At 49.6% G+C, this 27,062-nt stretch overlaps 2 protein-coding genes across 2 annotated transcripts; both read left to right on the forward strand.

The window, feature by feature from the left end:
- Window positions 1–1,929: 1,929 nt before the first annotated feature.
- On the forward strand, window positions 1,930–19,501 carry LOC120678869 (hydroxyproline O-galactosyltransferase HPGT1-like). The gene is made up of 12 exons (XM_039960288.1): window positions 1,930–2,298; window positions 2,820–2,883; window positions 2,983–3,032; window positions 3,244–3,437; window positions 4,150–4,213; window positions 4,286–4,358; window positions 4,719–4,842; window positions 5,386–5,473; window positions 5,580–5,630; window positions 5,746–5,817; window positions 5,946–6,058; window positions 18,989–19,501. Exons 1-12 carry the CDS (start codon window positions 2,174–2,176, stop codon window positions 19,009–19,011), a joined length of 1,041 nt encoding a protein of 346 aa, XP_039816222.1. The 5' UTR covers window positions 1,930–2,173; the 3' UTR covers window positions 19,012–19,501.
- Window positions 19,502–22,377: 2,876 nt separating this feature from the next.
- Window positions 22,378–27,007, forward strand: LOC120679085 (mitochondrial carrier protein MTM1-like). Its single transcript, XM_039960590.1, has 11 exons — window positions 22,378–22,769; window positions 22,847–22,921; window positions 24,028–24,156; window positions 24,267–24,326; window positions 24,669–24,839; window positions 25,000–25,093; window positions 25,252–25,343; window positions 25,435–25,584; window positions 25,735–25,793; window positions 26,298–26,450; window positions 26,486–27,007. The coding sequence occupies exons 1-10, from the start codon at window positions 22,533–22,535 to the stop codon at window positions 26,425–26,427; spliced, it is 1,197 nt and encodes a 398-aa protein (XP_039816524.1). The 5' UTR covers window positions 22,378–22,532; the 3' UTR covers window positions 26,428–26,450; window positions 26,486–27,007.
- The last annotated feature ends 55 nt before the right edge of the window (window positions 27,008–27,062 follow it).

Raw genomic sequence — 27,062 nt, forward strand, 5'->3', positions numbered from 1 at the left:
TAACACATAGTAGTGGCTAGAAGAGACAATATTCACATCCATGTCATCAGTCCACATCACCCAAAGACCACCCGAGAGACCAATAGCCGGAACCACAAAACTACTAAAAACACCAAAACAGTTTACTAACTATGGTGCCGTGATTTTTGAATTTCTTGTTTCTGAGATGAAAATTAACTGGGCATGAGTAGAAGATATGAGACGTGCAAGATGCTGCATCGTATTGCTTCTGAGGCTGCCACCAGAGCCTCGACAATTCCAACTTAACAAACTCATGGAGACTGTGGTGCCAATCAGCACATACCTGAAGCCCTGGAGGGGATATGCGAATCGATATTCTTGGTGATGTTTGGCACAGATCCAAGAAGGCACTTACTCTCTTACTGAGATCGAAGGCAACGACGAACTGGAGGAAGAAGGGTGGTGGAAACAAGATTTTCGGGGAAAACCGGCATGCAGCCTACAACCACAATAAAACTACTCTCAGATGTCTTGAAGAACTCTTTTGACACCAGTTTTAATGCATTGTTTTATTATAGAGATGAAACTACTCTCATTTCCTATGAAACTCTCCCTTTCTCTCCTCATAAATATGCTACTACATCAATAAAATAAAATGCACATGAAACTCCACTAAAACTAAGTTTTAAATAGCTGGCTATAGCCGTCGCTATCTTCCACTATAGCTTTTTGGAGAGCTACCGCTAATAGAAATAGCCCATTATAGCCGGCTATAGTCCGCTATAGTCCGCTATATCTGGCTATAGCTTCCGCTATCAGCATTTTAGGATTTTTGCCATTAAATACCATAGCCCGATATTTAAAACATTGACTAAAACTAGTCTGACTTGAGATACTCGTTCTGTTTCAAATTATATGTTATTTTGATAAATCTAAATATAAATTTTACTATACATCTAGATATACGCTTTCTAGATAGATAGATTTTGCTAAAATAATCTACAGTTTGGAATAGGGGGAACACAACTTAACTTCGCTGACATAAAAATTAGATTAATCATAGTCATGATTTTTTATTAACTGGAAGATTACTATCATGTGTATAATTTTTTCTTTAAGATAATACAATTTGTGTTTCTACCTCTATTCCCAAATATAAAATGATTGATAATTTAGACAAACTAGCCAGTTAATTAGAAACTAATTAATTTAAGAATTCTATGTTAAATAACGGATGAAGTAGGATATATAGACCAAGTTTCATCTCTAATTCATAGATTAAGATTAGTCAATTTTTTCGAAATTGAAAGGATGTACATTATTTGTGAATCATTTTTCCATCAACTTGTAAAAGTAATACGCATGTACAATATCTAAATTATAATGGCCAGTGTACAAATACAGTACGAAAAGTACATATGCGTCGTGTCAATTAATCGAATAATGTACCAGCTTATAATTTATTATAGAATGATTTTTTTTGGATCTAACTATAGTACAAGCAAATTTTATTCAGCTAACTAGACTACACAATAATTTCTTAGAAATTAGAATACACAATGTTGCATGTTTATTAAAAATATTTATACTTTATTATAAACATTATTAACTCTTGCAATAGGTATACCTCTAATTAATTTTATACTACCACACACCTCTTGCAATTGGAGTATTCTTATAGAAAAACACTACTAGTACCTAATGTTTTGAGTTTGGAAATTTTACATTTTATCTTTTTTTATCAATAGTGTATATTAAGTTATTTTCACGGTAAGCAATAAAATCTCACCATTATATACGTAATAAAATACAATAGTAATAAATGAGATGGTGATCATGATCACCGTATCATTTTCGAGTCTAAGTTACTATTTTTGTCCCTCTTTCGCCGCCTCTGCAGACAAAAAATACTCGCACAAAATCATCCTCTGTCGTCTCCTTGCTCACCTCACACGGCTTTCATAGGGTTCTCCATCCAAATTCCAAATCGCTGCAAGCGAAAAACCACCGAAACCGTTCGTGACGCACCAACCGCTCCCCCCGCGCCACCAGCAACTCCCACCCGCGGCGGGTTCCAGAACCTTCCAGAACCCAGGGCCTCCGGGGGACTGGTGGAAGCGGCCCGGAGATCTCGGCGGGGCGGCCCATGGCGGGCCCGTGCTGAGGGCGGCGCGCGCCGGTCCGGGGGGAGGGCGGCGAGCTCGAGATCCCGATGCAGATCCGGGAGGGGCCCGCGCGGCGTGCGGCGCCGTCCGCCGCCGGGGCGCTGCGGTTGCCGATGTCCGCCATGATGCTCGCCATGTTCGCCACCATGGCCTCCTTCTACGTCGCCGGCCGGTGAGTCCGCCGTCCCGCACGCTCGCCGCATTAGTCTCCTCTCGTGGAAATGCTCGCTTGCTGCGGTTGTTCTCTCGAATTGTTTGGCTGGCGTGTGTCGCGATCGCCGGTGGGGGAAGTCTAGATCCCTGTAGTGCTCTGGCGGGAGAAATGCTTGGGTTGTACTGCGTAGGGTGATCTTGCTGGGAAAAGTTTGATCCAGCCATTCGTGCATTCGTGAATTACCACTGAAGTATTCAATCCTTAAGCGGAATCCAGTGTATGCTGAAATTTTGTTGCGAAGCTAGTGCTTATTTCTGCAGCTTTCTGACTCGCAGTGTTGCAGTTCATGCGTGGAGTATTCCTTTTTTGGCTATTTTTGAATACCAACTTAATTATTGGGCATCTTAGTTTGATCTGGTTGCTACACTAACTGAAAAACTAGAGAACCATTTCTGTTTGTTTGTACAAACGGTTCATGTTTTGGCCTTTTACTGTTTGTAGAGGAGTTGAGGAAAATTTATTGACTTCTGGAATTTCAGATTGTGGCAGGATGCTCAGAACAGAGTTTACCTCATTAAAGAGCTTGACAGACGAACAGGCCAGGTAGGCACCTGAGATCTGGCCCTTTTGTTCTCTAGTGCAACTATCCACATGCGCTGCTGAGTTAAGATCCCCATTAACTGTTTTGTGTATACGATTCAGGGGCAATCGGCAATATCTGTGGATGATACCTTGAAGGTTGTTGCATGCAGGTAACTCCTTGTTTCTAACCTTTGAGGTCATAGTGTATGCTGATATTGCTTTTCAATGTACAATCTAACAATTTTTTCAACGCATTTGGAAGTATAAATTTTTAACGTTTGGTGAAAAATTAGAGCTGGTGCTCCAAATATGCAGAATTATTTATAGTATGAGAATTTTGGTGATGTAGTAATTTGATTCTGTGCAATCATCATTTTTTAGGCAGCAAGGGAAGAGGTTGGCATCACTTGAGATGGAGCTGGCTGCAGCAAAGCATGAAGGATTTGTAGGGAAATACACCCCTGAGACAAATGGAACTCATTCTAGAAAGAAGCCACTGATTGTTATTGGAATAATGAGTAGTTTCGGCCGGAAAAACTACCGTGATGCTGTCAGGAAATCATGGCTTCCAACAGGTATGGCTTTACACTTGCATTTTCTTACATATACCTTTTTGGTATTCTGACATGCTCTCATATTACACTGTAATTCCATAAAAAGACAGCAGTGATACCTAGATTTGGAAATTCAGTTCTAATAGTTATGTTAGAAAGTGCTTATGGTGCTTTAAAATAAGAACGCTACCTTCTACCATCCGATAAATTACATTTAGATAAAAGTTTTATTTATGCCAATTATTAGAATGTCTGCCAATGTATTTCTTCATTGCTGTCCCTGCCTAAAAAACTCACTTTCAGGACTTGCACTAAATTTAGATGCTATATAGTGTTCTGTACAAAGGCAGATGCATGTGCATAAGTTGTTTGTTTTGAGTATTGTGTAGAAACCTAACAGTGAAAATTGGTAAAGCAGTATAAATCATGTTCTGAAGATTGGCCATCACAGTATGGAAGACTTGGATGCAGAGCTGCTTGTTGCGAAGTTAATATCATTTGACCTTAGCCATTTGGCATTCATAGGTAGTGGAGTGAGTTAAGAACCAAATGATGTAGTTCTCATTATTCTCATGATGAAGTACTATGATTGTGGCACCTTTTGTTTAAACTAATGTTTTTGCTTCTGTTGACGAATGCAAATTTAATGTTTGTTCTACTTTTTATTTTTGGCCAACTGTTGTGTAGAATATTATCACTTACCTATGAGGTTTAATTTTACTTCTCTGCACAGGTTCAATGCTGAAGAAACTAGAAGAAGAAAAAGGCATTGTAGTACGTTTCATAGTTGGAAGAAGGTATTGGATATTCATTGCCCTACTGGAATGAACATATGAAGTCTAGATATTTGACAGTTCTCATACATGTAGTGCAAATCGAGGAGATACATTTGATAGGGAGATTGATGACGAAAATAGGAGTACCAAGGATTTCTTGATCTTGGTAAGCCTGATTTAACAATTGAATCTGTAATACTAAGTTGATGGGTCTCGATGATACCTTCTCTTTTTGTGCTTATTAAGCTTTCGTTAATGTTAAATGAAGATTTCATATATTCTTGTTTTCTTGTTTTACGTGCATTATTTGCTGTTTGAAATACCTGACTTGCTTAGTAATCTGCTACAATTCATTCCGAATTTTTTAGTACCAAAGGTTTGATATAATGGAAAATAGATGTTAAGTTGAGGGTTGTGATAGTAGTAGTAACACTAACAATAACAATAATAAAAATAAAACTACTTTTATTTTATCTTAGCCCGTTGATCTGTTTTTTGTTCTTGACTCTATAAAATGGCATTGCAGGATGATCATATAGAGTCTGATGAAGAACTCCCTAAGAAGACAAAAAGCTTTTTTGCTAATGCCGCAGAGACTTTTGATGCTGCATTTTACGCTAAGGTCAATGATGATATATACATAAACGTTGGTATGTGCCATCTGCCCATCTATTAAATTTAAGCTGCTTTGCGCATTTTTATTCAATAGGGTATAATTTTGTAGGATCTATACTACTTCATGTTCCAAATACTTGTTTTATCTGAGTATCATCCCTAAGATTTGGGCCGGCTCTGGTTTTTAACACGAACCAATATATGCCAGTGAAATGATTGACACTGTTTTTTCTAGTTGTCACCATCCAACATTTCAGAAAACATGGTCAAAATAAACCAGATTGAAACTAGTCAAGCTTTATCTTGCAAATATGGAATTATAAGTTCTTCTCAAATCAGGAGGTCTGGAAATTAACGCTGTGTAATGAGATTTCCAAAAGGCTATACATTTTTCTGGCTCTGCTTGCAACATGATGACTACTAGTCTTTTGAACTTCACATGCCTGTAAAAAATGCTCTGCATGTTGTAGAATATTGGATTGCCTCTAGCGCCATTGCTTATAGCCTTGTGTAGATGTGGTATTGAAATATTTACAGGATCTCACTTAAACATGGAATAACATGCTGTGTTTCTGCAGATACTTTGAGTGCAATGCTTGAAACTCACTGGGACAAACCCCGTGTCTATATAGGCTGTATGAAATCTGGCGAAGTTTTTTCTGACTCGTGAGTGTCTATAACAATTCCTTTTAAGAAATTGATAGTCTTTTTTTGCTTTTGGAGTTCTGTATTGTTGTTTAACAAATTAATCTAAGTGCTTCCTTTAAAACAGAACCCACAAGTGGTATGAACCAGACTGGTGGAAATTTGGTGATGGGAAATCGTAAGTATGCTTGTCTTAGCTATGTTAGCTCTCCTAATACATGTATTGTATGTACTAGATTTAACATGCAAATCAATTACTGTTGTGACATCTATTTCTATTTATCAAATAATAGGTACTTCCGACATGCTTCTGGTGAAATGTTTGTCATATCGAGGGCTGTAGCTCAGTTCATTTCTATAAACAGGTTTGCAACCTTATATTGTGCCTAACTTCTAGATCTGTCTCTAACAAGGATCTGAAAAGCAGGCATTAAAAAATGTTTTAATGTGTATTTTCTTTGATACTTCTGATGGATCCTTTTTTATGATGTAGGTCTCTGCTCCGGACATATGCCCATGATGATGTTAGTGTAGGATCGTGGATGATTGGGCTTGCTGTGAAGCATGTAAACGAAGCTAAATTGTGCTGTTCATCATGGCCCTCAGGTTTGTCTGCTTCACCTGTGACATCTATTGACCTTGATACTGGTTCCTTTCTGTTGATATGTTTGTCAGATTCTCCTGATTTTTGAATCATGTATTGGACAGTCATTATGTTTGTGAGTACTTAAACTGCAAGGTTTACATAACAGAGAAATCGCATAGTTTCCTTGAAGTTTCTTGGAAGAGAAGCGCAAGATACAGAATAGAACTATAAGCTATTTCAAAATTATATACCTTGTATTTGCTACAACTGTGACCAAGATTTGTCATGGAGCTAATGTCTTAAGAATACTAAAGCTAAAACTTGTGCTTCAGCTTCAGCATATATTCTGGATTACAAATTCCCATGATGAATGGGCTAGAGCTAGCCGTTTGTGATCAGTTGAGATATACCGTCTCACAAAGCTAGACATATACCATAGAAGGCCAAATTGTGGATTGCTTATGTTTTGGACACTGGGCAATGATTTCAAGGCTTAGCAGAAAACAGAGTGGATGCAGACTAACTTGTTCTGGAAGCAACAGCTGGCTGTTTTCAAGTTTGCACATGCACTGGTCTTCCACAATAGTCTTCAGGTTAGGCTCCTGGTTAGATTCAAAATCTGCGGCCCAATCGTTACGCCATGTGGCTTCTTAACTTTGTTTTACAGAAAGAATGGCGGATAATAAATGACATAGCTGTTGGAGTATATTGAGCCCATGTGTATAGAGGCCCACCTAGAGGCCCATGTATAGGTTCTATATATACCCACCCATCTAGGGTTGGAGGAATACAGCAATTATTCTCTCCATCATGGTATCATTAGCCTAGTGTTTGGTTTCCTCTATTTCCTCTCTCCCTCCCACCCACGCAGCCTGCAGCTGCCGCCGCCGCCGGCCATGGCCGGCCGCCGGCGCCGCCGGCCCCCTCCCTTCCCCTCTCCTCCTTCCCTCCTCTCCCTCCCTCCTCCTCTGCTCCGGGCGCAGGGGGCACTGCGCCGGGCGCGCTGGGCGCCGCCGCCGCCGCCTGGCCCTTTCCCTCCCATGCTGCTGCCGCACTTGGTGCTCTGGGAGGCCCGCGGCCGCCCTACGCCGCCGTCGCAATGGCTGCAGCCGCCGGTGCGGGTCCTCCCGGCGCAGGCGCAGCCGCGGGCGGGGCTGCAGCCGCCGGCGCGGGCCCTCCCGACGGGTCCTGGCGCCGCCGCAGCCGCGGGTGGGGCTGCCGCCGCCGCACAGGCCGGGCCTGCGGCTGCCGCAGGCCAAATCCTCCCTGCAGGCGCCACCCAGACCACCGCCGCCGCCGCCCAGGACGTTCCTGGCGCGGGCGCGGGCTCGGGTGGGCTTACTGACGCCGCTTAGGCCGAAGCCGCCGCCGCCGTCGCCGCCCACCGAGCCGCGATCGCTGCCGGCAAGCAGCCCACAGCCGCCACGGCCGCCGCCGATCCCACGTGGCCCGAGCTCGGGATGCCTCCCATGGATGCGCTGCTCTCCGCCGCCGCCTTCCGTGGTCAGCAGGCCGACGCCGCTCTCGCTGCGGCACTCCTCGCCGCCAAGTCGGAAGCTTCGGCGGCCCAGGAGCGGGTCCGCGTGGCTGCCATCGCATGGGAGCGCGAGCGCGCCACGGCCGACGCCCTCGCCTTCCGGGTCGCCGAGGTGGAGCGCTTCCTCCGCGTCTCCTCCGGCCAGCCCGTCGACCCCGAGCACGGCACCTCTTCCTCCCACTAGGCCCCGCCCGCTGGATCTGGAGCCCGGTACAACCCGACCGACCCCATGGTCGCCCAGCTCCACCTCCAGGCGGCCGGCGTCCAGAACATCAGGGCTCTAGTCTCCGTCCTCCTCGACCCCGAGTCTTCCTCCTACGGCCGCTGGCGGGACCAGGTCCTACTCACCCTCCGGCGCTACCGTTAGCAGCTCAATTTTCACTCTCATTGAGCTGAGAGGATGACACTCAAGTTGGGGAAGTTTTCTGGGTTTTTCTTCATTCACACTCACAATGCCATATCATCCAACGGGAGGGGTGGCCACACATATATACAGCCAGCCAAGGGGCTGCTAACTGCCTAGTCTAAGATGCTCCTGCTGTCCTAGAAAAGTAGATGCTAACTGCTGCTGTCCTACTAACTGCAGCTGTCCTAGCAAATTGAAAAATAGTCCAAGATGCTGTCCTCTAGGGGCAGCACAAACCCACTGCGTGCTGCAGCAAAAAAGGAGATGCTGCAGCCCCACAAAGACCAAGAGTACAAGACTTATTCCCTTCATTCTCCCCCTAAGCCTTGTGCGTCGTCTTGTGGGAAAGTTGGACCATCCCGGTCCTGGAGCAAAGCTCAAGGAACTTGATCCTCCCAAGGGGCTTGGTGAGCAGATCCGCAAGCTGATCCTTGGTGTTGATGTAGCTCGCCTTGATGCTTCCTTCCTCCAAGCAGCCTCGGATGAAGTGATACCTCACCCGGATGTGCTTGCTCCGTTCGTGAAAAACGGGGTTCTTCGCAAGGCCAGAGCGGACTTGATGTCCACCCTGAGCTCCACTGCTCCAGTGTCTTTACCGAGTAGATCACCAAGCAGTCGAGCGAGCCAGAGCGCCTGAGTCGACGCGGTGGAGGCCGCTATGTACTCGGCCTCGCAGCTGGACAAGGCCACCACCTGCTGCTTGACCGACTGCCAGCTAACGAGGCACTTGCCGAGGAAGAAGAGGATCCCGCTCGTGCTCTTGCTGGTGTCGATGTCGCCGGCGTGGTCGTTGTCGTTGTACCCGGCGAAGTGTGCCGTTCCAGGGCACCTCGGGTAGTGGAGACCGTGGTCGAGAGTCCTCGCAACATAGCGGATGATCCTCTTCACGGCCTGCTGGTGCTCCGTCGTCGGTCGCTGCATGAACCGACTAACGTAGCCGACGGAGAACGCCAAGTCCGGCCGTGTGTGGGCGAGGTAGCGAGGCTCCCCACAAGGCGTCGGTACTGAGTAGTGTCCACCTCCTTTGCCGTGCTGTCACGGCTCAGCTTCAGCCTCTCCTCCATCGGAGTGAGAGCTGGGTTGCAGTCGGTGAGCCCAGCAAGCTCGACGATGCGCTTGGCGTAGGCGGTCTATCGAAGTGTGACCCCGGAGTCGTCCTGGTGCACCTCGATCCCCATGTAGAAGGAGAGAGGCCCCAGGTCGCTCATCTGGAAGGTGGCCTTCATCTCCTCCTTGAGCGCCACCACCTCCGCATCCTTGGTGCCGGTGATCACCAAGTCGTCGACGTAGACACCCACCAGCAGGGCATTTTCGCAATTGCCCCGCCGGTAGATGGCCGCCTCGTGCGGGCTTTGCTTGAAGCCCATCCCCTTGAGCGTGGAGTCTAGCTTGGCGTTCCACGCCCTCGGGGCCTGCCGCAAGCCATAGAGGGCTTTGCGCAGGCGTAGCACCTTGCCCTCTTTGCCGGGGATCGCAAACCCCGGCGGCTGGTGCACGTAGACCTCCTCCCTCAAGTCGCCGTTGAGAAACGCCGACTTGACGTCCATGTGATGGACGCGCTAGCCCTCCTTGGCAGCCAGCGCAAGGAGAAGTCGCACGGACTCCATCCGTGCCACGGGAGCGAAGGCATCGTCGAAGTCGACCCCCTCCTGCTGCACGAAACCTCGTGCCACCAGGCGAGCCTTGTGCTTGACGACGGTGCCGGCTTCATCCCTCTTCAGCTTGAACACCCACTTAAGGGTGATCGCGCGGTGACCACGAGGAAGGTCAGCAAGCTCCCAAGTGCGGTTCTTCTCAACCGCGTCCATCTCCGACTGCATCGCGGCACGCCATGCCGCGTGTCCCTCGGCCTCTGCGAAAGACCGAGGCTCGCCGTCGTCGCACGCGAGGTGCAACTGCGCCTCGAGGTCGTGAGGCACCAGTCCCGGCACCGGTTGATCACCGAGAAGGTCCTCCATCGTACGGTACCGCAACGGCTCGCCGTCGTGGTACGCGTCGACGCGCTCCTCGTCGTGAGAGAGCGGAGTAGCGAACTCCAACGGACTGTGCTCAGCATGAGCAGGTGTCGAAGTAGACGTGCCCGGAGGAGTGGCTATCGGTGCTGGAGTGCGCGGCGTCGCCGGCTGTGGTGGTGCAGCCGAGGAACTCGGCGCAGCCGGAGTCGTAGCTGAAGGGTGTGGTGCCGCTGGTGTGGCGGGCGCCGGAGTCGGTGGAGGCTCGGGGACCGGGGTAGGCACGCTCGGCGAAGAAGAGCTGCCTACTCCCCCAGCTCCCTCGAAGTGGACGTACTCGACGGTGAAGTCGTCGTACGTCGGAGCCGAGCCGTCGTCCACCGCCTTGTCCCACGCCCATCCTCGCCCTTCGTCAAACACAACGTCGCGCGCCGTGCGCACATGCTGTGTCTCCGGGTCGAGAATGCGGTAGGCCTTCGAACCCTCCGTGTAGCCGATGAACACTCCCGGAGTGCTCCTGTCGTCGAGCTTGCCGATGTGGCCAAGCTCCTTGGCGAACGCGAGGCAGCCGAAGACCCGCAGGTGGGAGACCGCCGGCTTATGCCCATGCCAAGCCTCATACGGCGTCATGCTGTCGAGTGCCTTGGTGGGCGAGCAGTTGAGGATGTAGATGGCCGTCACCACCGCCTCTCCCCAGAAGACAGCCGGCATCCCTCTCTGCTTAAGGAGGGCCCGGGCCCTCCCCACAACCGTCTGGTTGCGCCGCTCGACGACGCCGTTCTGCTGCGGGCTGTACGGCGCGGAGTAGTGGCGCTGGATGCTCTCATCCGCGCAGTACGCTGTGAACTCGGCCGCCGTGAACTCGCCGCCATTGTCGGTGCGCAGCACACGCAACTTGCGGCCGCTCTCCGCCTCCGCAGCAGCCTGAGCACGCCTGATGGCGTCCGCAACCTCTCCCTTGCCGTCGATGATCATCACCCACATGAAGCGGGAGAGGTCGTCGACGAGCAGCAGGAAGTAGCGCCGTCCTCCTGGTGTGACCGGTGTCACCGGGCCACACAAGTCCCCGTGTACAAGCTCGAGCCGCTCCTTGGCTCGGAAGCTCGCCTGCTGGGGGAAGGAGTGCCGCTTCTGCTTCGTCAGCACGCAGACGTCGCAGAGCTGCTCCACGTGGTCGAGGCATGGGAGGCCTCGCACCATCTCCTTGGCGCCGAGCCGCTTCAGGGTCTCAATGTGGAGGTGCCCAAAGCGCTCGTGCCACTGCCATGCCTCGTCGTCCCTGCGAGCTGCAAGACAAAGAGGCTGGGCCACCCCGACGTGGAGGATGTAGAGGCGGTTCTTCCCTCGAACCACCCCGGCGAGAACCTGGCGACGGTAGTCCCAGATGCGGAGGTCCCCGCTGTTGATCACCACGCGGGAGCCGCTCTCATCGAGATGCCCAAGGCTGATGATGGAGTTCCGCAGCGCCGGGATGTAGTAGACTCCGGTGAGCATCCGGTGCTCTCCGGACTTGGCGGTGAAGATCACGGAGCCGACGCCCTTGATCTCCACGGCGGAGGAGTCCCCGATCCTGACGGAGCCACCTACGTCGACGTCCAGGTCGGAGAAGAACTCCCGCCGCCCGGTCATGTGGTGCGTGGCGCCGGAGTCGAGGTACCAGCCATCGACGCTGTCGTCGTCGGAGCCGTTGCCGAGGAGAACTCGGGCACACGGCTCGTCGAGGTGGAGTAGAGCGGTGGCAGGCGGTGCCGCCGGATGCGGCTCCATGTCCCCGTGGAGTAGGAACAGAGCCGGCTCGTCATCCGGCTGGGCCTCCGCGACGTGGGCTTGGCCCCACGCCTCCGCTGCGGGCAGTCACTGTCCCAGTGGCCGGGCCTGCCACAGTTGTGGCAGGCGTCGTCTCGTGCCTCCTTGGGCCTATCGGCGGCGCCGCCCTGAGCATCTCCGCGGGCGCCACCCTCGGCGCACCCTCGTGCCCCGGCTTGGGCACCTCCGCGCCCTTTTCGCGGCTTGCCGCGCTTGCGGCCACCAGTCGAGGAAGAGGGCTCCCCCTACTCCTGTCACCGCGCCGGGCCTCCCACTGCTCCTGAGTAAGGTGGAGCTTCCCACCGATGGAGATGCCTCCCGAGGGAGGCTGTGGCTCGTCGCTGTCGACGACCTTGAGACGACCTATCGCCTCCTCGATCGTCATGGTGGAGAGGTCCAGCAGAGACTCGATCGAGCGAGCGGTCTGCCTATACCTCTCGGGGACGCAGCGGAAGAGCTTCTCGACGGCTCTCTCTCCTCGTCGTAGGTGTCGTCGCCGAACTGCACCACCTTCTGCAGCAGAATGTTGAGACGGAGGGCGAAGTCATCAACATCCTCACCTGACTTGAAGGCTAGGTTCTCCCACTCCTTGCGAAGTGCCTGGAGAGTGGTCTTGCGGGCGCGGTCGCTGCCGATACGTGCCGCAGCGATGGAGTCTCAGGCCTCCTTGGCAGTTTGCTACTTGGAAAGCGTGAACTGCATCTCGGGTGGGGCTGCTGCGATGAGAGCATCCAGCGCCCGTCGATCCTCATCGTAGTCGACGTCGCCGTACCGGACTGCATCCCACATATGCCGCACCTGGAGCTTCACCTCCATGACTGCGGCCCGCTCGACGTAGTTGGTCTTGGTGAGGGTGGGCCACCCACCGCTGGGACCGACGTCCCTGACCACGGCCTGGAGGCCGTGGTAGTCGGGGGCGCCGCTGCGCGCACCCCAGCCAGGAGCGCCGCCACCGCCCTGCGTGCCGCTGCTAGGGGCGCGGCCTCCGCCGCCGGGTGCGCCGCCGTCCAGGCCGCCGCAGGGCGCCCGGGCCCCTGGACCGTCGCTGGGCGCGCCGCCCACCTGGCCGCCGCCACCGGGGTGGGCTGCTGCCCACCGCGCGGTCCGCTCCCGCGCTCTCTCCCTCTCCAACTCCTCAAGGTCCCCGTCGGCGGTGGTGTCGCCGGCGATGGAGCTGCTGAGGCTGCCGCGCAAGGTCTCAACCTCGACCTCCGCCGCACGCGCTGCATTCTTCGCCACCTCTGCTTCCACCTTCGCCCTGGCCGCCGCCAGCTCCGCTGCAGCCAGCTTGGCCGCCCTCGCCGCTGCTGCAGCGGCTTGCGCTGTCGCTCGCCTGCGTTCCTCTGCCGCGGCGAGCTCGGCATCTCGCTGATGCCGTGCGCTCGAGGCGACCGAGCGCTGAGACGGTGCGTCGGACATGGCACGCCTCCAAGGGGCTGCTGCGTGGAGAAGACGCAGCCTCAGACGAGCTCTCGGGTGAGGAAGGTGGAAGAGGGGCTGCTGCAGGTGTTGCTGTGCTAACTGCTGCTGCGCTAGCTGCTACTGCTGCTTGGGAGGGAGAAGAACAGGAGATATTTAGTCTACAGGAAAGTACGGCTCTGATACCAGATGTTAGCAGCTCAATTTTCACTCATTGAGCTGAGAGGATGACACTCAAGTTGGGGAAGTTTTCTGGGTTTTTCTTCATTCACACTCACAATGACATACCATCCAACGGGAGGGGTGGCCACACATATATACAGCCAGCCAAGGGGCTGCTAACTGCCTAGTCTAAGATGCTCCTGCTGTCCTAAAAAATTAGATGCTAACTGCTGCTGTCCTACTAACTGTAGATGTCCTAGCAAACTGAAAAACAGTCCAAGATGCTGTCCTCTAGGGGCAGCACAAACCCACTGCGTGCTGCAGCAAAAAAGGAGATGCTGCAGCCCCACAAAGACCAAGAGTACAAGACTTATTCCCTTCAGCTACGCCCTCGACGACCACGTCCTCGTCGACTCGCCGATCGAGACGCGGGACGCGGCGTGGCTGCGCATCGACAGCGTCGCCTTGTCTTGGATCTTCGGGACTATCTCCCTGGATCTCCAGGACCTCGTCAGGACCCACGGCGGCACTGCGAGGCAGACCTGAGTGGCGCTCGAGGGCCAGTTCCTCGGCAACGCCGAGTACCGCGCCCTCCAGCTCGACGCCACCTTCCGCACCTTCGTGCAGGGGGACCTCTTCGTCGGTGAGTACTGCCGGCGGATGAAGAGCATGACCGATGCTCTTCACGACCTCGGGGATCCAGTGTCCGATCGGGTCTTGGTGCTCAATGTCCTGCGGGGCCTGAGCAGCACCTACGACCACCTGAAGGGCTGGATCGGCCGTTAGAGGCTCTTCCCCACCTTCCTGCAGGTCCGGGACGACCTCGCCCTCGAGGAGATCACCAGGGGTCTCGCGCCCGGATCATCCTCGCCCACCCCGTCCGCGCTCGTTGCTGCTCCACCGACCTCCTCCGCTGCTCCTGCCACCTCCCTGCTCGGTGCTGCTCCCGCCGGGCAGACCGGAGGAAAGGGGGCGTGGACGTCGTCGCCGAGGGAGAAGTGGTGGCGGTGGTGGCACCGGTGGCCCTGCTTCTGGGGGTACCAGTACCGGTGGGAGCCGTCGGGGCGCGCCGACATCGACTCCGGCTCTCGCTCCTGCCCCTGCCCCTGGAGGTATGCCCTGTCCATCCTTCAGCAACCCATGGTCAGGGCGCATCTCGATGTGGCCGTTCCAGGGTCCGGGAGGGGGGCCTCGTCCTCACCTCCAGCCGACGGCCATGTTCACTGGCGCTGCTCCTCTCTTCGCGCCGTCCTGGACTCCGCCCGCTCAGCCAAGCCAGCAGCCTACTTGGCCTGGGGGTGGTACCAGGCCGCACTGGCGCAGTCCTTCAGCACCATGGGACTGACGCCGCCGGCCAGCACCGAGTGGATCGCCGACTCGGGTGCCTCGTTCCACACCACTCTAGATGCTGGTATTCTCTCTTCTGTCCGACCCCCACACCCCACTTGTCCTTCTATCATGGTTGGTGATGGGTCTTGCCTTCCTGTCACCGCCGTGGGTTCTGCTCCTCGTCTTCCTAATGTTCTTGTTGCTCCTCAAATGGTTCACAACCTTCTTTCTATTCGCCAGTTTACTGCTGACAACTCCTGTTCTATCGAATTTGACTCCTCTGGTCTTACTGTGAAAGATTCGGCTTTCCGGCGTCCGCTCCTCCGATGTGACAGCCCGACGCCCCTTTAGACTCTTCGGCTTCCTGCTTCCGCTGCCTCGCCTTCGGCTTCTTCGTCTTCTGTTGCCGTGACGCCTTCTTCCACCACCTGGCACCACCGGCTTGGTCACCCCGGCCGCGACATTTTGGCTCAGCTCAGCCGTAGTACCGTTGTTCCATGTACTAGGGCTTCTGCTGAGCACCTCTGTCATGCGTGCCAGTTAGGTCGTTATGTTAGACTTCCGTTTTCTTTTTCTTCTTCGCATGCTGCTCATGCTTTTGATCTCATTCACTGTGACATGTGGACATCTCATGTACTCAGCATGTCTGGCTATAGATATTATCTGGTCATTGTTGATGATTTTTTTCATTACTCTTGGACTTTCCCTTTGCGCGCCAAGTCTGAGACCTTCCCCACCCTCCTCCACTTCTTTGCCTGAGTGTCCACTCAGTTCGGCCTCACCGTTAAGTCCGTCCAGTGTGACAACGGGCGGGAGTTCGATAACTCCACCTCCTGGTCTTTCTTCCTGTCTCGGGGTGTTCAGCTGCGTATGTCTTGTCCGTATACCTCTCCTCAGAACGGCAAGGCTGAGCGAATGATTCGCACGACGAACGACGTCGTGCGCACCCTTCAGATCCAGGCTTCTCTCCCCGCGCTTCTGGGCTGAGAGCCTCCACACCGCCACCTACCTGCTCAACCGCCTTACGTCCACTGCTTCTCCTGCTCCCACTGCACACCACGCTCTTTTCGGTACCCCTCCTCGCTACAACCACCTTTGGGTCTTCGGGTGTGCGTGTTACCCTAACACCTCCGCCACTGCTTCTCACAAGCTGGCGCCCCGCTCGACTCGTTGTGTGTTCCTCGGGTACTCCCCTGACCATAAAGGGTACCGATGCTTTGACCTCATCTCTCGCCGTGTTCTGATCTCCTGACACGTCGTCTTCGACGAGTCGGATTTCCCCTACTCCACCTCCTCCACACCTTCTTCTGATCCCGAGCTGGCATCTCTGTTTCCGACTGACCCGATGGTTCAGCCACCGTTACCTATCTGTCCTTTTCCTATAGGTTTTCCCGGCGCACCGGCACCGCTTCCGGTGATCACTTCTGCGTCGAGCGCGGCCTCGGTGCCCGCGGACGCGCCACGCGCGGCCCCCGGACCTCCTGTCGTGCCGTGCACTGACCCGGTGTCTCCCGCTGCACCTGAGCGGTACGCTCAGCCGGTGCAGGTGTACCAGCGTCGCTCGGCGCCGAACCCGGCACTGCAGCGGTACGCTGAGCCGGTGCAGGTGTACCGGCGTCGTTCGGCGTCGACACCGGCGCCGCCTCCTGCTCCGGAGGCTCCTGCAATGCCGACACCGGAGCCGTCGCCGCCGCCGCCTCCTCCGGCTCCCTCTCGAGTCGAGCCGGAGGTTTACCACCTGCCGGTCATCCATCGGGATCCTCGGCATATCCATCCCATGGTGACTCGGCGGATGGCTTCTCAGGCCGCGACTCTCTCCGCCACCGAGGGAGAGCCGCGGGTCTCTCCGGTACCCTCCTCTGTCCGCGACGCCTTGGCGGATTCTCACTGGCGTCGCGCGATGGAAGAGGAGTACGCGGCTCTTCTTGCCAACCAGACGTGGGACCTCGTGCCGCGTCTGTCTGGTTGCAATGTGGTGACTGGCAAATGGATCTGGACGGATAAGCGTCGGGCTGATGGCACACTGGAGCGCTACAAGGCTCGCTGGGTTCTCCGGGGGTTCACTCAGCGGCCTGGTGTGGACTATGATGAGACCTTCAGCCCGGTCGTGAAGCCCGCTACGGTACGCACGGTCCTCTCGCTTGCGCTCTCGCGCACTTGGCCTGTGCACCAGCTGGACCATAGTCACAAAGTTTCTGGATCGACCGGGTCGAGGAACGGGGTCGAGGATCGAGGGTCGTTACTTTATAAAATTGTGGTACGAAGGGGTATACCTCTATAGAACGATAAATTATTATGTGGAACGTGACCCTGATTCATCCGGGTCGATATCTTCGGGTCGATGCGTCTTTAAAAAGACAAAAACTATATATATATATATATATATATATATATATATATATATATATATATATATATGCTACTAACGAAAAAACTAATTTGGACAACTGGACAAGCATATAAAAAGCGTATAAAAGAGTACATTTAGACCATACTACCCGCACTCAGCTCATTATCTAACAGAAATCACACTAATCCACCGTCTTTAACCTTCTTATCCCAATTAAATCTGCTAGCAATGGGGCTGCGACCCCTTTCAAACCGGGATGCGATCCAACCTTGAATGGGACACTGACCCTCTTCGACCCCGACACTCGAATCGGAACGGCGTTCCCGGGTCGTGGGACGAGGCATCGACCCCGAATCCTGTGACTATGAGCTGGACGTGAAGAATGCATTTCTTCACGGCACCTTGTCAGAGACTGTTTACTGCTCTCAGCCAGCGGGATTTGTGAACTCGAGTCGTCCGGATATGAAGCAGGCTCCACGGGCTTGTTACTCTCGATTCGCCACGTTCTTACTGACACTGGGTTCACCGAGGCCAAGTCTGACACGTCTCTCTTTGTCTACCGCCGTGGGGACGAGACTGCATATCTGCTGCTATATGTCGATGGCATTGTGCTCACAGCTTCCAGTCAGCAGTTGCTTCAGAGTGTCATCTCCTCTCTGCAGAAGGAGTTCGCCATGAAGGATCTCGGTCAGCTCCACCACTTCTTGGGCGTCACTGTTGAGCGTTGCCCGTCTGGTCTTCTCCTTCACCAGCGGCAGTACGCCCTCGATATTCTGGAGCGGACTGGGATGACTGATTGCAAGCCCTGCTCCAGTCCTGTCGACACTCAGCCGAAGCTGTCTGCTGATCTGGGTGATCCGGTGGCTAATCCTACTGCCTACCGGAGTCTGGCCGGCGCTTTGCAGTACCTCACCTTTACCAGGTCGGACCTCACTTACGCTGTTCAGCAGGTCTGTCTCCATATGCATGATCCCCGAGAGTCACACCTTGCTGCGCTGAAGCGTCTCCTCCGGTACGTCCGTGGCACTGTGGACCTCGGTCTGGTGCTTTTGCGCTCGTCCTTTGCTGAGCTGGTGGTCTACACCGACACTGACTGGGCTGGCTGCCCGGACACTCGTCGCTCCACCTCCGGCTACGCCGTCTTCCTGGGCGGCAACCTGGTCTCCTGGTCGTCCAAGCGGCAGCCGGTTGTCTCCAGCTCCATTGCCGAGGTGGAGTACCGGGCTGTCGCTAACAGCGTGGCGGAGACGTTCTGGCTACGACAGCTCTTGGCGGAGCTCCACAGCCCGCTCGCCAAGAGTACACTCGTCTACTGCGACAACGTCAGCGCCGTGTATCTCTCCACCAACCCCGTCCAGCATCAGCGGACGAAGCACGTGGAGATCGACCTACACTTCGTGCGCGACAGAGTCGCAATCGGCGATGTTCGGGTACTCCATGTCCCGACTATCTCCCAGTTTGCTGACATCTTCACCAAGGGGCTGCCCTCCTCGACCTTCTCGGAGTTTCGATCAAGCCTCAACGTAGCCGGTGGCTAGTTGTGGCTACAGGGGGGTATTTGCCCTTTGTACTCTATTTGTTCTCTCATTTTGTACAGTCTTGAACCCCGCTGCGTCGGTTGTTCAGACTGCGGGGGTGTTAGTTTTCTTGTTGTCCAGTCTTGAACACTGCTGCGCCGGTAGTTCAGACTGCGGGGGGTGTTGGAGTATATTGAGCCCATGTGTATAGAGGCCCACCTAGAGCACCTAGAGGCTCATGTATAGGTTCAATATATACCCACCCATCTAGAGTTGGAGGAATACAGCAATTATTCTCTCTATCAATAGCCAAAAGCAGTGAAGATTAGACGTTTGAGACTAGGGATACATATGCCTTCGATCTGCTATTTTTGTGTGTACAGTTTGTGTATTTAGTAGTTGAATTGATTGGTGGTCATTTCACCCGAAACTCCAGATATTTTAAGTCGCTAACGACTAACTTGTTTTGCAGGTGCAATGTGTTCGGCCCTTTGATGAACAACTATTGCTGAGAAAGAGTTTTGCAAACAGCTTGTTAGGCTCACTAGTGTGGTGGACGATTCATACAGTATGCGGAGAAGAGATGGGATCGGCATGAAGAGAAAAATGTTTTTCTTCTGCCACTTTTTTGTGGCATCCTTTGGACGAAGCTTGTGCTAGTTCATACCAAATCAGATACCTTGTTTTTTCTCAAAGGAAAGGTCTTGCATATTTTCTTTGCAAGACCACAATACTAGAATCATGAGTGAGTTCTAACTAAAACCATCTACAGATTGTATCCTTGTTTTGCTTGCCATTTGTAGATGCCCACCCTTACCATTCTTTCTCTGACAGACACTGCCATTTTGGAGTGACAGAAATGAATAGCAATTCAGGAAATTATTTTTGCTCCGTAGAATACATGTCATGTGTCTTTGTTACCATGGTCGTGAATTTTGATACATACATATGGATACCCTTTTGAAGTCAAGCATGTCATGTACCATTGTATCGTACGATTCTTTACTTGTTTAGAACGTACACAAAAAATTCCAGAATTCCTTTCACGCAACTGTTGGAAGTCTTGTAGACTGTATTGCGTGGAAGTCTTGCGTATCCTTAAATGCTTGGAGACCAATATTTTTCTTTGCCCTGAGACTGACTTATTCTTCGATATCTATATAACCTATATAGATGCCTATAATTGTATTTCTCTCAATCCTCATGCTGCCACATCATCAATCCACTAAGCGTTATATTACCACGTCATCAACCCACTGTTTCATAATTTATATTTCTCTCAATCATGTTTTTTATATATTTTCACTATGTTGCGGTTCATCAAAATTCATCTTCACATATTTACGCCACCAACCTCTTATATACGAGCATAATGCTGTTAGGCTATAAGTTTAATAGCATGAGAAAACTGCTTATTATGTGGATTGTGCCTCAAGATTAAAGACACATGCACTAGCACAATGTCTTATCTCAATGGACAATGGTGATTGGAAGGCCTAGCTGCAGTGGAGATTATGACAATTGTGAATTCTACCTTAGACTATTCACTAGCATGTGCAGAATTATTTATCCCAATCTATATTTTTTTTTCTTTCATGTTCTTTACGTTTGAATATGGCAATGGATGTCGCAGCCTTGAGTTCTTTTTATTGAATTCACGAGATTGAAAATTAGGATTGAATGAATAACCTGGAGATATATTCCTTTTCTCAAATAGTTCTTTAAGGGGCATCTCTCTATTCTTGGCTTATTCAATAGAGCAATGACGGTTCCTCAGGGCTATGTGGGTTCAATAAATGCACTGTTAATGTCAACTACGTTGATTAGTCATATGATAAAATTGTTCACGGACAGTGAATAGCTTTTCCTTATATATATAATTACTTACATATCTTGCCATCTAAAATCTATCAATCATTAGCTCTACCAGACTAATATTTGCATCATATATAAAAAATTAGTGTGAAAATTATTATTTTTTATGTTTATTCTCAATAATTTATATTTCAGTCCATAGGTAACTCTATTTGTACTGTACCATGTACCTCTTAATTAAATATTACTCTAAACATATAGTTGCTAGGATGCATGGTACAATACAACTATATTTCCAATTAAGAGAGTCGATACAACTATATTTGTATAACTATATTTTCAATTATCAACATTTCACAAATGTATTCCTCACACTTCAATTTTTCAAAATATTTGTAGAAACTTCTCTTAGCCAAGAGAGCCGATACAAAGTCGAATCACTTCACAAAATGATGCAGACTTTTTCATTTCCTCCCAGAATAAAATTAAAGCGATCTTACCATACCTATTATGGTTCATCTTTTTATCAATTGCATCAACTTGAATTTCTTATATGTACATCAACTTTAGTATTTAAGCATATCGTATATGCAACCATGACATATATCTCTAATGTTAAAATTGGCTGCAACTTCATTTTTCCATTTTTCTAGTACACTCAACTTCAATATTTTTGTCTAGAAACCCCGCAACAATGCACGGAGTAGTCAACTGGTTTTATAAAAGAATAGTGAAATTTGTTTAACAGACAAGTAGAGAGTTGAAAATAATACTATTTCATGCAGATTATTTTTTTGGAAAAATCCTATAAAATCCCAAACCTGGCACAAGTTGACGAGGATCTGAAAAACTGTAAGTTTTTTTTTCAGGTTACAACGAAGTAGGCGAAGGCATTTTAGCTTTTTCCTTTTTCCCGTTGGTCTGTATTTTTTTGCAGCTGACAGTTGCAGTGGCGTCATGTAATGATTTGACCTAACGGGCCAAATATGGTTTGTTGTGCAAGAAAGCTTTCTGGTCTCTCATTTTCATTTAATCATCTTGGTTCCCATTTGTCAATTCCTTTTTTTTTTTGTCTGTAGTATGAAGACGTCGCTGCAGCAACGGAATTGGTTATGACTGGGCTTGATTATTAACAGTAATAGAGCCAAAGGATTATTTTAATTACCAAATACATCTAGAAAATCTTTAATACGTGATTCTGACTGCATGTACAAGGGGCCATTTGGGAGAGATTAACATGCTTCCATCTGCACACCGTTGACAGCACAATTCATTGAATGTTTGTGATAGATTTATGTGCTTATTTGGCGATAAGCTAGAGGAAACAAAAGGCATATTATAATGCCATGGCTATCAAATACTTCTACAACATGCAAACGAGGTATGAAATGACAAATATATAAATAGTAAACACACAACGATCATGAAGGAATAATCTAATACTAGTAGATAGGTCGGATTCCAATAATAAGAAGTAAGGATTATGCTAGAGAAAAGAAAAACAACTGCTTGAATTTTTAATGAAAATAAGATGTTTTGTTATGTATGTGAAAATAAATTAATTTTGTTTGTACTAGCTGCAGCTGTGCACCATAACCATTCAGCTCCACGTGCAACTCAAAACCGGTTGGAAGCTAGCAGCAGCTGTTGTAGTGTTTTCCTCTCACACCACTCCAGCAGCAACCTCCAGCACCAGCCAGCCAACAATGTTTTCCTCTCATACCACTCCAGCAGCAGCCTCCAGCACCAACCAAGCGAACAGGGCCAATGGTTTCGATCACTTTTATGGTCAATTTTTTTAAAAAATATTAGCTACTCCACTAAAATTGCTGGTTAATTTTAAAAAATATTAGTTACTCCACTAAAATTGCTGGTTAATTATATGCTAGATCTAATATCATAATACGAAAAAAATACACTGAATGTAACCACCTTCAAATTCAAAGACGTTTCTGTCAGGTCCAAATCTTAGATGGAGGCTGAACTGCCAGCCCTCCGATGACTTCTCTAGAAAGCGACCCCAAAAGCCTCCGTGTCTCCCCTCTCCTCCCCTCCCCCTCCGCCTCCTCTATTCCAGGAGCCGCCAGCCACCACCTCCTTCTAGAGGGAGGGAGAGAGGGAAGGGAGGGACGCCGCAGCCGCACCGCTCGCCTCCCCCCAGATCGAGCCGGGCTAGGGTCCCCGCACGCCAGGCCGGCGCCATGGTGGGCTGCTCCCGGGGCTCCCTCCCCACCTGGATGACCGCCGCCGCCTCGCGGGTCGACCTCACCGGCGGCGCCGTCTCGCCGTCGCACCAGGGCTCCCCCTCCCCGTCCCCCTCGGGCCCCGCGCCGGCCGCGGAGGCGGACCAGGAGCTCGGGATGTTCGAGCGCGCGCTCTCCGCCGCCGGCGCCGCCTTCGTCTCCGCCATCATCGTCAACCCCCTCGACGTCGCCAAGGTCGGTCCCCCGTCGTGGGCGAATGGTCCCCGTGCGGTTTGGTGGCTAAACGCGTCTCGTGTTTTTCTCGGATGCAGACAAGGTTGCAGGCGCAGGCGGCGGGGGTGCTGTACCACTACCCTCCCCAGGTGGCGGCGCTCGGGCCGGATGCGGTGAGGAGCCCGATCTCATTCTGCATCGCGTGGGGGTGGGATTTGGTGGTGGCTGGCTCGGTTCCTGAGCTCGGATTTGAGTGCGGGTGATCCAATCGTGTGCGAGTTTTATGTGTTTGGTGGTGATTAGATTAGGGTAGAATGTCAAATGGCGCTATTGGTTCTGGATGTGTATGTGTATGTGCAGTTTTGGTAATCGGTATGATCATTGTTGGATTGGATGAGCCAGTGATGTGATCCAAATGTTTGCCTTGATCCTCACCCTTGATCTTAGTGATTCTGTTTTGCTTGCTTGGGGCAAAAGTAAAGTACATTTCGGGTCACTGTTATGTTTTCATTCGTGGCTTCAAGGGCAATTAAATGCTGGCTTGGTTTGTGTTTCTGCTTGTGATCAGCTGCCTGCTTTACCAACATGAATCGGCTGCACTGCATAGGCTCTTCTTAGTTCATTTCCTTAAACTGCTTGTTTCAAATGCCTGTATAGATGATTTGTTAAGGGTGTTCAGTGGGTACACGTTTGATGCTGTAGCTTTACCAACCTGAATCAGTTGCATTGCCTGGGCCTTCTGATTTTGTTTACTTAAACTGCTTGCTTGATTAGCAGGCATGGATAGTTCATTAGGGGTGTTCAGCGGTTACACAATGTGAGATTTGGTTACATTATGTTGGTTTTTGGTAGATGGGCTATTGCGCTATAAGATCGTTGTGTAGTCCAACTGTATTGCCGATTTGTAGAAGTTAGCTTGTGATCTTTGGATGCAACCAATTTTATAACTTGTATGTGTAGATAACCAAAATTTTGAAGTTGGTGCAGATGATGGCTCATTTGTCGAAGCCCTTGCTGTATCCCTTGAAAACGTAGGGTTGTGTTGTGCATCCTTCCTTAGTTTAAGGAATATGGACAAGTAAAAAAATGTTGAATCCCTGATCACATTTTTAATGAAAAACTGCGATGTGCTTTATATTATAAAAAAGTTCCATTGATATAAAGGCTTTTGATGCATAGTGTCATTAGTCAACAGTCTGATGCCTTTTCATGGGTTTGACCCACAAATTCATGTCATACACCTGTATGAATAACTGCCGATGTGTTTCAATGTTTCCAGATCCTTTCTGAATTCAGATGTTCTCCATCATGCACTCGTGGTCTCATATTCGGAAGCGAGCCTGTTTGCCCACCTGATTGCTTCCAGTACAAGGGAACACTTGATGTCTTCTTGAAAGTAGTTAGACAGGTAATTCAGTGTCAATTCTTTTTGTTAGTATCTGTCATTGAAGTAAAGTAAGTGGCAATATATGGTGGACACATAAGACTCACAACTGTGCTTAACTGGTTGTTTTTCAGGAGGGATTCGGTAGATTGTGGAGAGGAACAAATGCAGGCTTGGCATTAGCTGTACCAACTGTGAGTTCTTTTTCTCTTTTACATTCATTGTGCGGGTCGCTGCCTTCTGTTTAAAACTTTAAATGTTCTATGCTGTTTCAGATGTGTGTGGAACATCTTTTAGTTTCAGTTTGTCCCATTTGAATTATTCATTTCATTTGCACTTAGATTTGAATATGATTTAGTCCATTTAGTCTTATTCTGTTGAGATATGGATAGTTCATTTTTTTAGCTGGAGGCATTTGTGGTTAGTTTGTACTTTGGAATAGTACTTTGTATGTTCAAATAATTCCAATGCTGTAAATGAAGCCCATGGCACAATATAATGTTCTAAATCCATGTTATTTTCTTGATCATAAACAGGTTGGAATATACTTGCCTTGCTATGATATATTCCGCAACTGGATTGAGGATTTCACAAGAAGTAATGCTCCAGGATTGACACCATATGCCCCGTTAGTAGCAGGATCAGTTGCACGTTCATTAGCATGTATTGCTTGTTCCCCAATTGAGCTAGCAAGGACACGTATGCAGGTACACCTCCATCTAGCGAGTTCCATATATGGGCTCATGTTAGATCAATAATTTATAATTTAGTTATTATGTCTCACAATGCAATCCATTCATCTCAGATCATTGTTTCTGGGCACAAATTATTCCTGTGTATCAAATGGTCACTACTCTGTGGTAACAGGCGTATAAAGAATTTCGCCCTGGCGTAAAGCCTCCTGGAATGTGGAAAACCTTGGTTGGTGTTCTCTCGCCACTTGCAAATTCAAGTCAGAGTGGTATGTTGGTTTATCTGTTTCTGTGACTAGTAAATTTTCCTTTTAGCTGGATGGCATGTCAGCATCTACATGCCATCTATTTTTATTTTGGTAGCTGCCAAATTCTCAAAACCTTGATTCAAACTGCTTAATTGTTCTGATTGTGAATGTTGAAACAGTACAAAACTACCGTGTTCTGTGGACTGGGGTGGGTGCACAACTTGCTCGGGATGTTCCTTTCTCTGGTATATGCTGGTCAACTCTTGAGCCCGTAAGTGTCTGTTCCCTGTGTCTTGGAGACAAGTAAGCATTCATGCCATACTTGTATGGCATGCATCTCACATTGTTTACACCATGTGTAGATTCGAAGAAAACTGCTTGGTCTTGTTGGAGAAGAAGGCAATGCAGCTAGTGTATTGGGAGCAAACTTTGCTGCTGGCTTTGTAGCAGGTAGTCTTGCTGCTGGTGCTACATGCCCTCTGGATGTTGCAAAAACAAGGAGACAGATAGAGGTTTGTGTACTATTGTATACTCTTTATATTAATGCCCCTTTTTCATCTGCTGCCTGTTCTGTATGTGGCATACTTGCGTTACTTCATTGCTGCCTATTAGCATTTCTTGTTTCTCATTCCATTCTTCTTATTTCCTGTTTTTGAATTCAGAAGGATACTGAGAAGGCAATGAGAATGACTACACGGCAAACATTAACTGAAATATGGAGGTAAGGAAACACCTCATTCCCAAAAAGTAAAGTAGCATTTTGGATGGACTGTATATTTGTTATTTTGGTTGGGTTGGTTTTTGAGTTTTGAACCCAAGATATGGGTTTGGTCAGTTGGGCATAGGTTGGTGGAGCTATGCTTTCCCATGTTGCTGACGATACCTAATAGTCACTACCAAGTCTTGCCTTCTTTTCAGTGTCATTTATGTTCACCTCAGGTACTGTAGCTGACCTGAGCCTTGAATTTCTTGAAACTGTTATCAAAACCCGATTTTGTTCTGTTACACAAAAATCTGTGTAGTGCTTGCAGAGCCTACTCATGTCTTTGCTTCATTTTCCAGGGTCTATGCCCATCAGAATTGATTAGATGCTAATAAATTGATTATGCATAGTTCCATGATTTTGTCCTGGCACTAGTCTAGTAGAATAAGATAAAAGACTGTTCACAATACGGTAGTCGATTTTGCTGCTTGTTTGTATTAATTATTTACTTTCCTGGGACAGGTCTGGAGGTGTGAAAGGTTTGTTCACTGGGGTTGGCCCACGCGTGGCTCGTGCTGGTCCATCAGTTGGCATTGTGGTTTCCTTTTACGAGGTTGTCAAGTATGCTCTTCATCAAAGGAACGCCTCATGACCTATATTTGTCGAAAAGACTGAACTCCCTTCTTGACTCTGTAAAAACAAGACATACCACTCCCCAGAAAGTACCTTTGGTTACTCCAAGCATTGAATGGGCAGGGCGAGGTGTCACTTGGAAAGATCAGAGTACTCAGCAGCATCGAACACTCAACAAGGCTTTTTCGGGGACGCAGTCCATTTCAGCCAAAGATACCATCTCAGTTTTGGTTTGGTGGAGCAGGCTCCAGTTTTTTCTGGCAGGGCTTTGGACAATCGTCTAAGCTTATGGACGGAGCTGGAGCTGCTTTGATTAACTTAGGTAGACCCTGTAATTGGAGGTGTAGTCAGGTTGATGCTGATCAATAATACCACCAAAACTACAGAAGAAATTTTGCATGTTAGTCTAGAAAAAAAATTGTCTCGTGACTAGGTCAGCTTTTAAACGGACTTGTAGTTGCTGCCTTAGTTTTTTTTTTTAAAATTCTACGTGACGACCGTGGATCAACAAGATTTATTGGTTTTCGAGTTTTAATAGCTGTGGCTTGCGGCACTGTTTACTCGTACTGGTTTCGTAACTTTAGTACTTGTATTTGGCATCTGGAGTGCAGGTTTGTACCTTCCAATTAACCATGTGACAGATGTATCTCCGGA

Source organism: Panicum virgatum, chromosome 6N (genome assembly GCF_016808335.1).
Source record: "Panicum virgatum strain AP13 chromosome 6N, P.virgatum_v5, whole genome shotgun sequence".
Lineage (NCBI taxonomy): Eukaryota > Viridiplantae > Streptophyta > Magnoliopsida > Poales > Poaceae > Panicum > Panicum virgatum.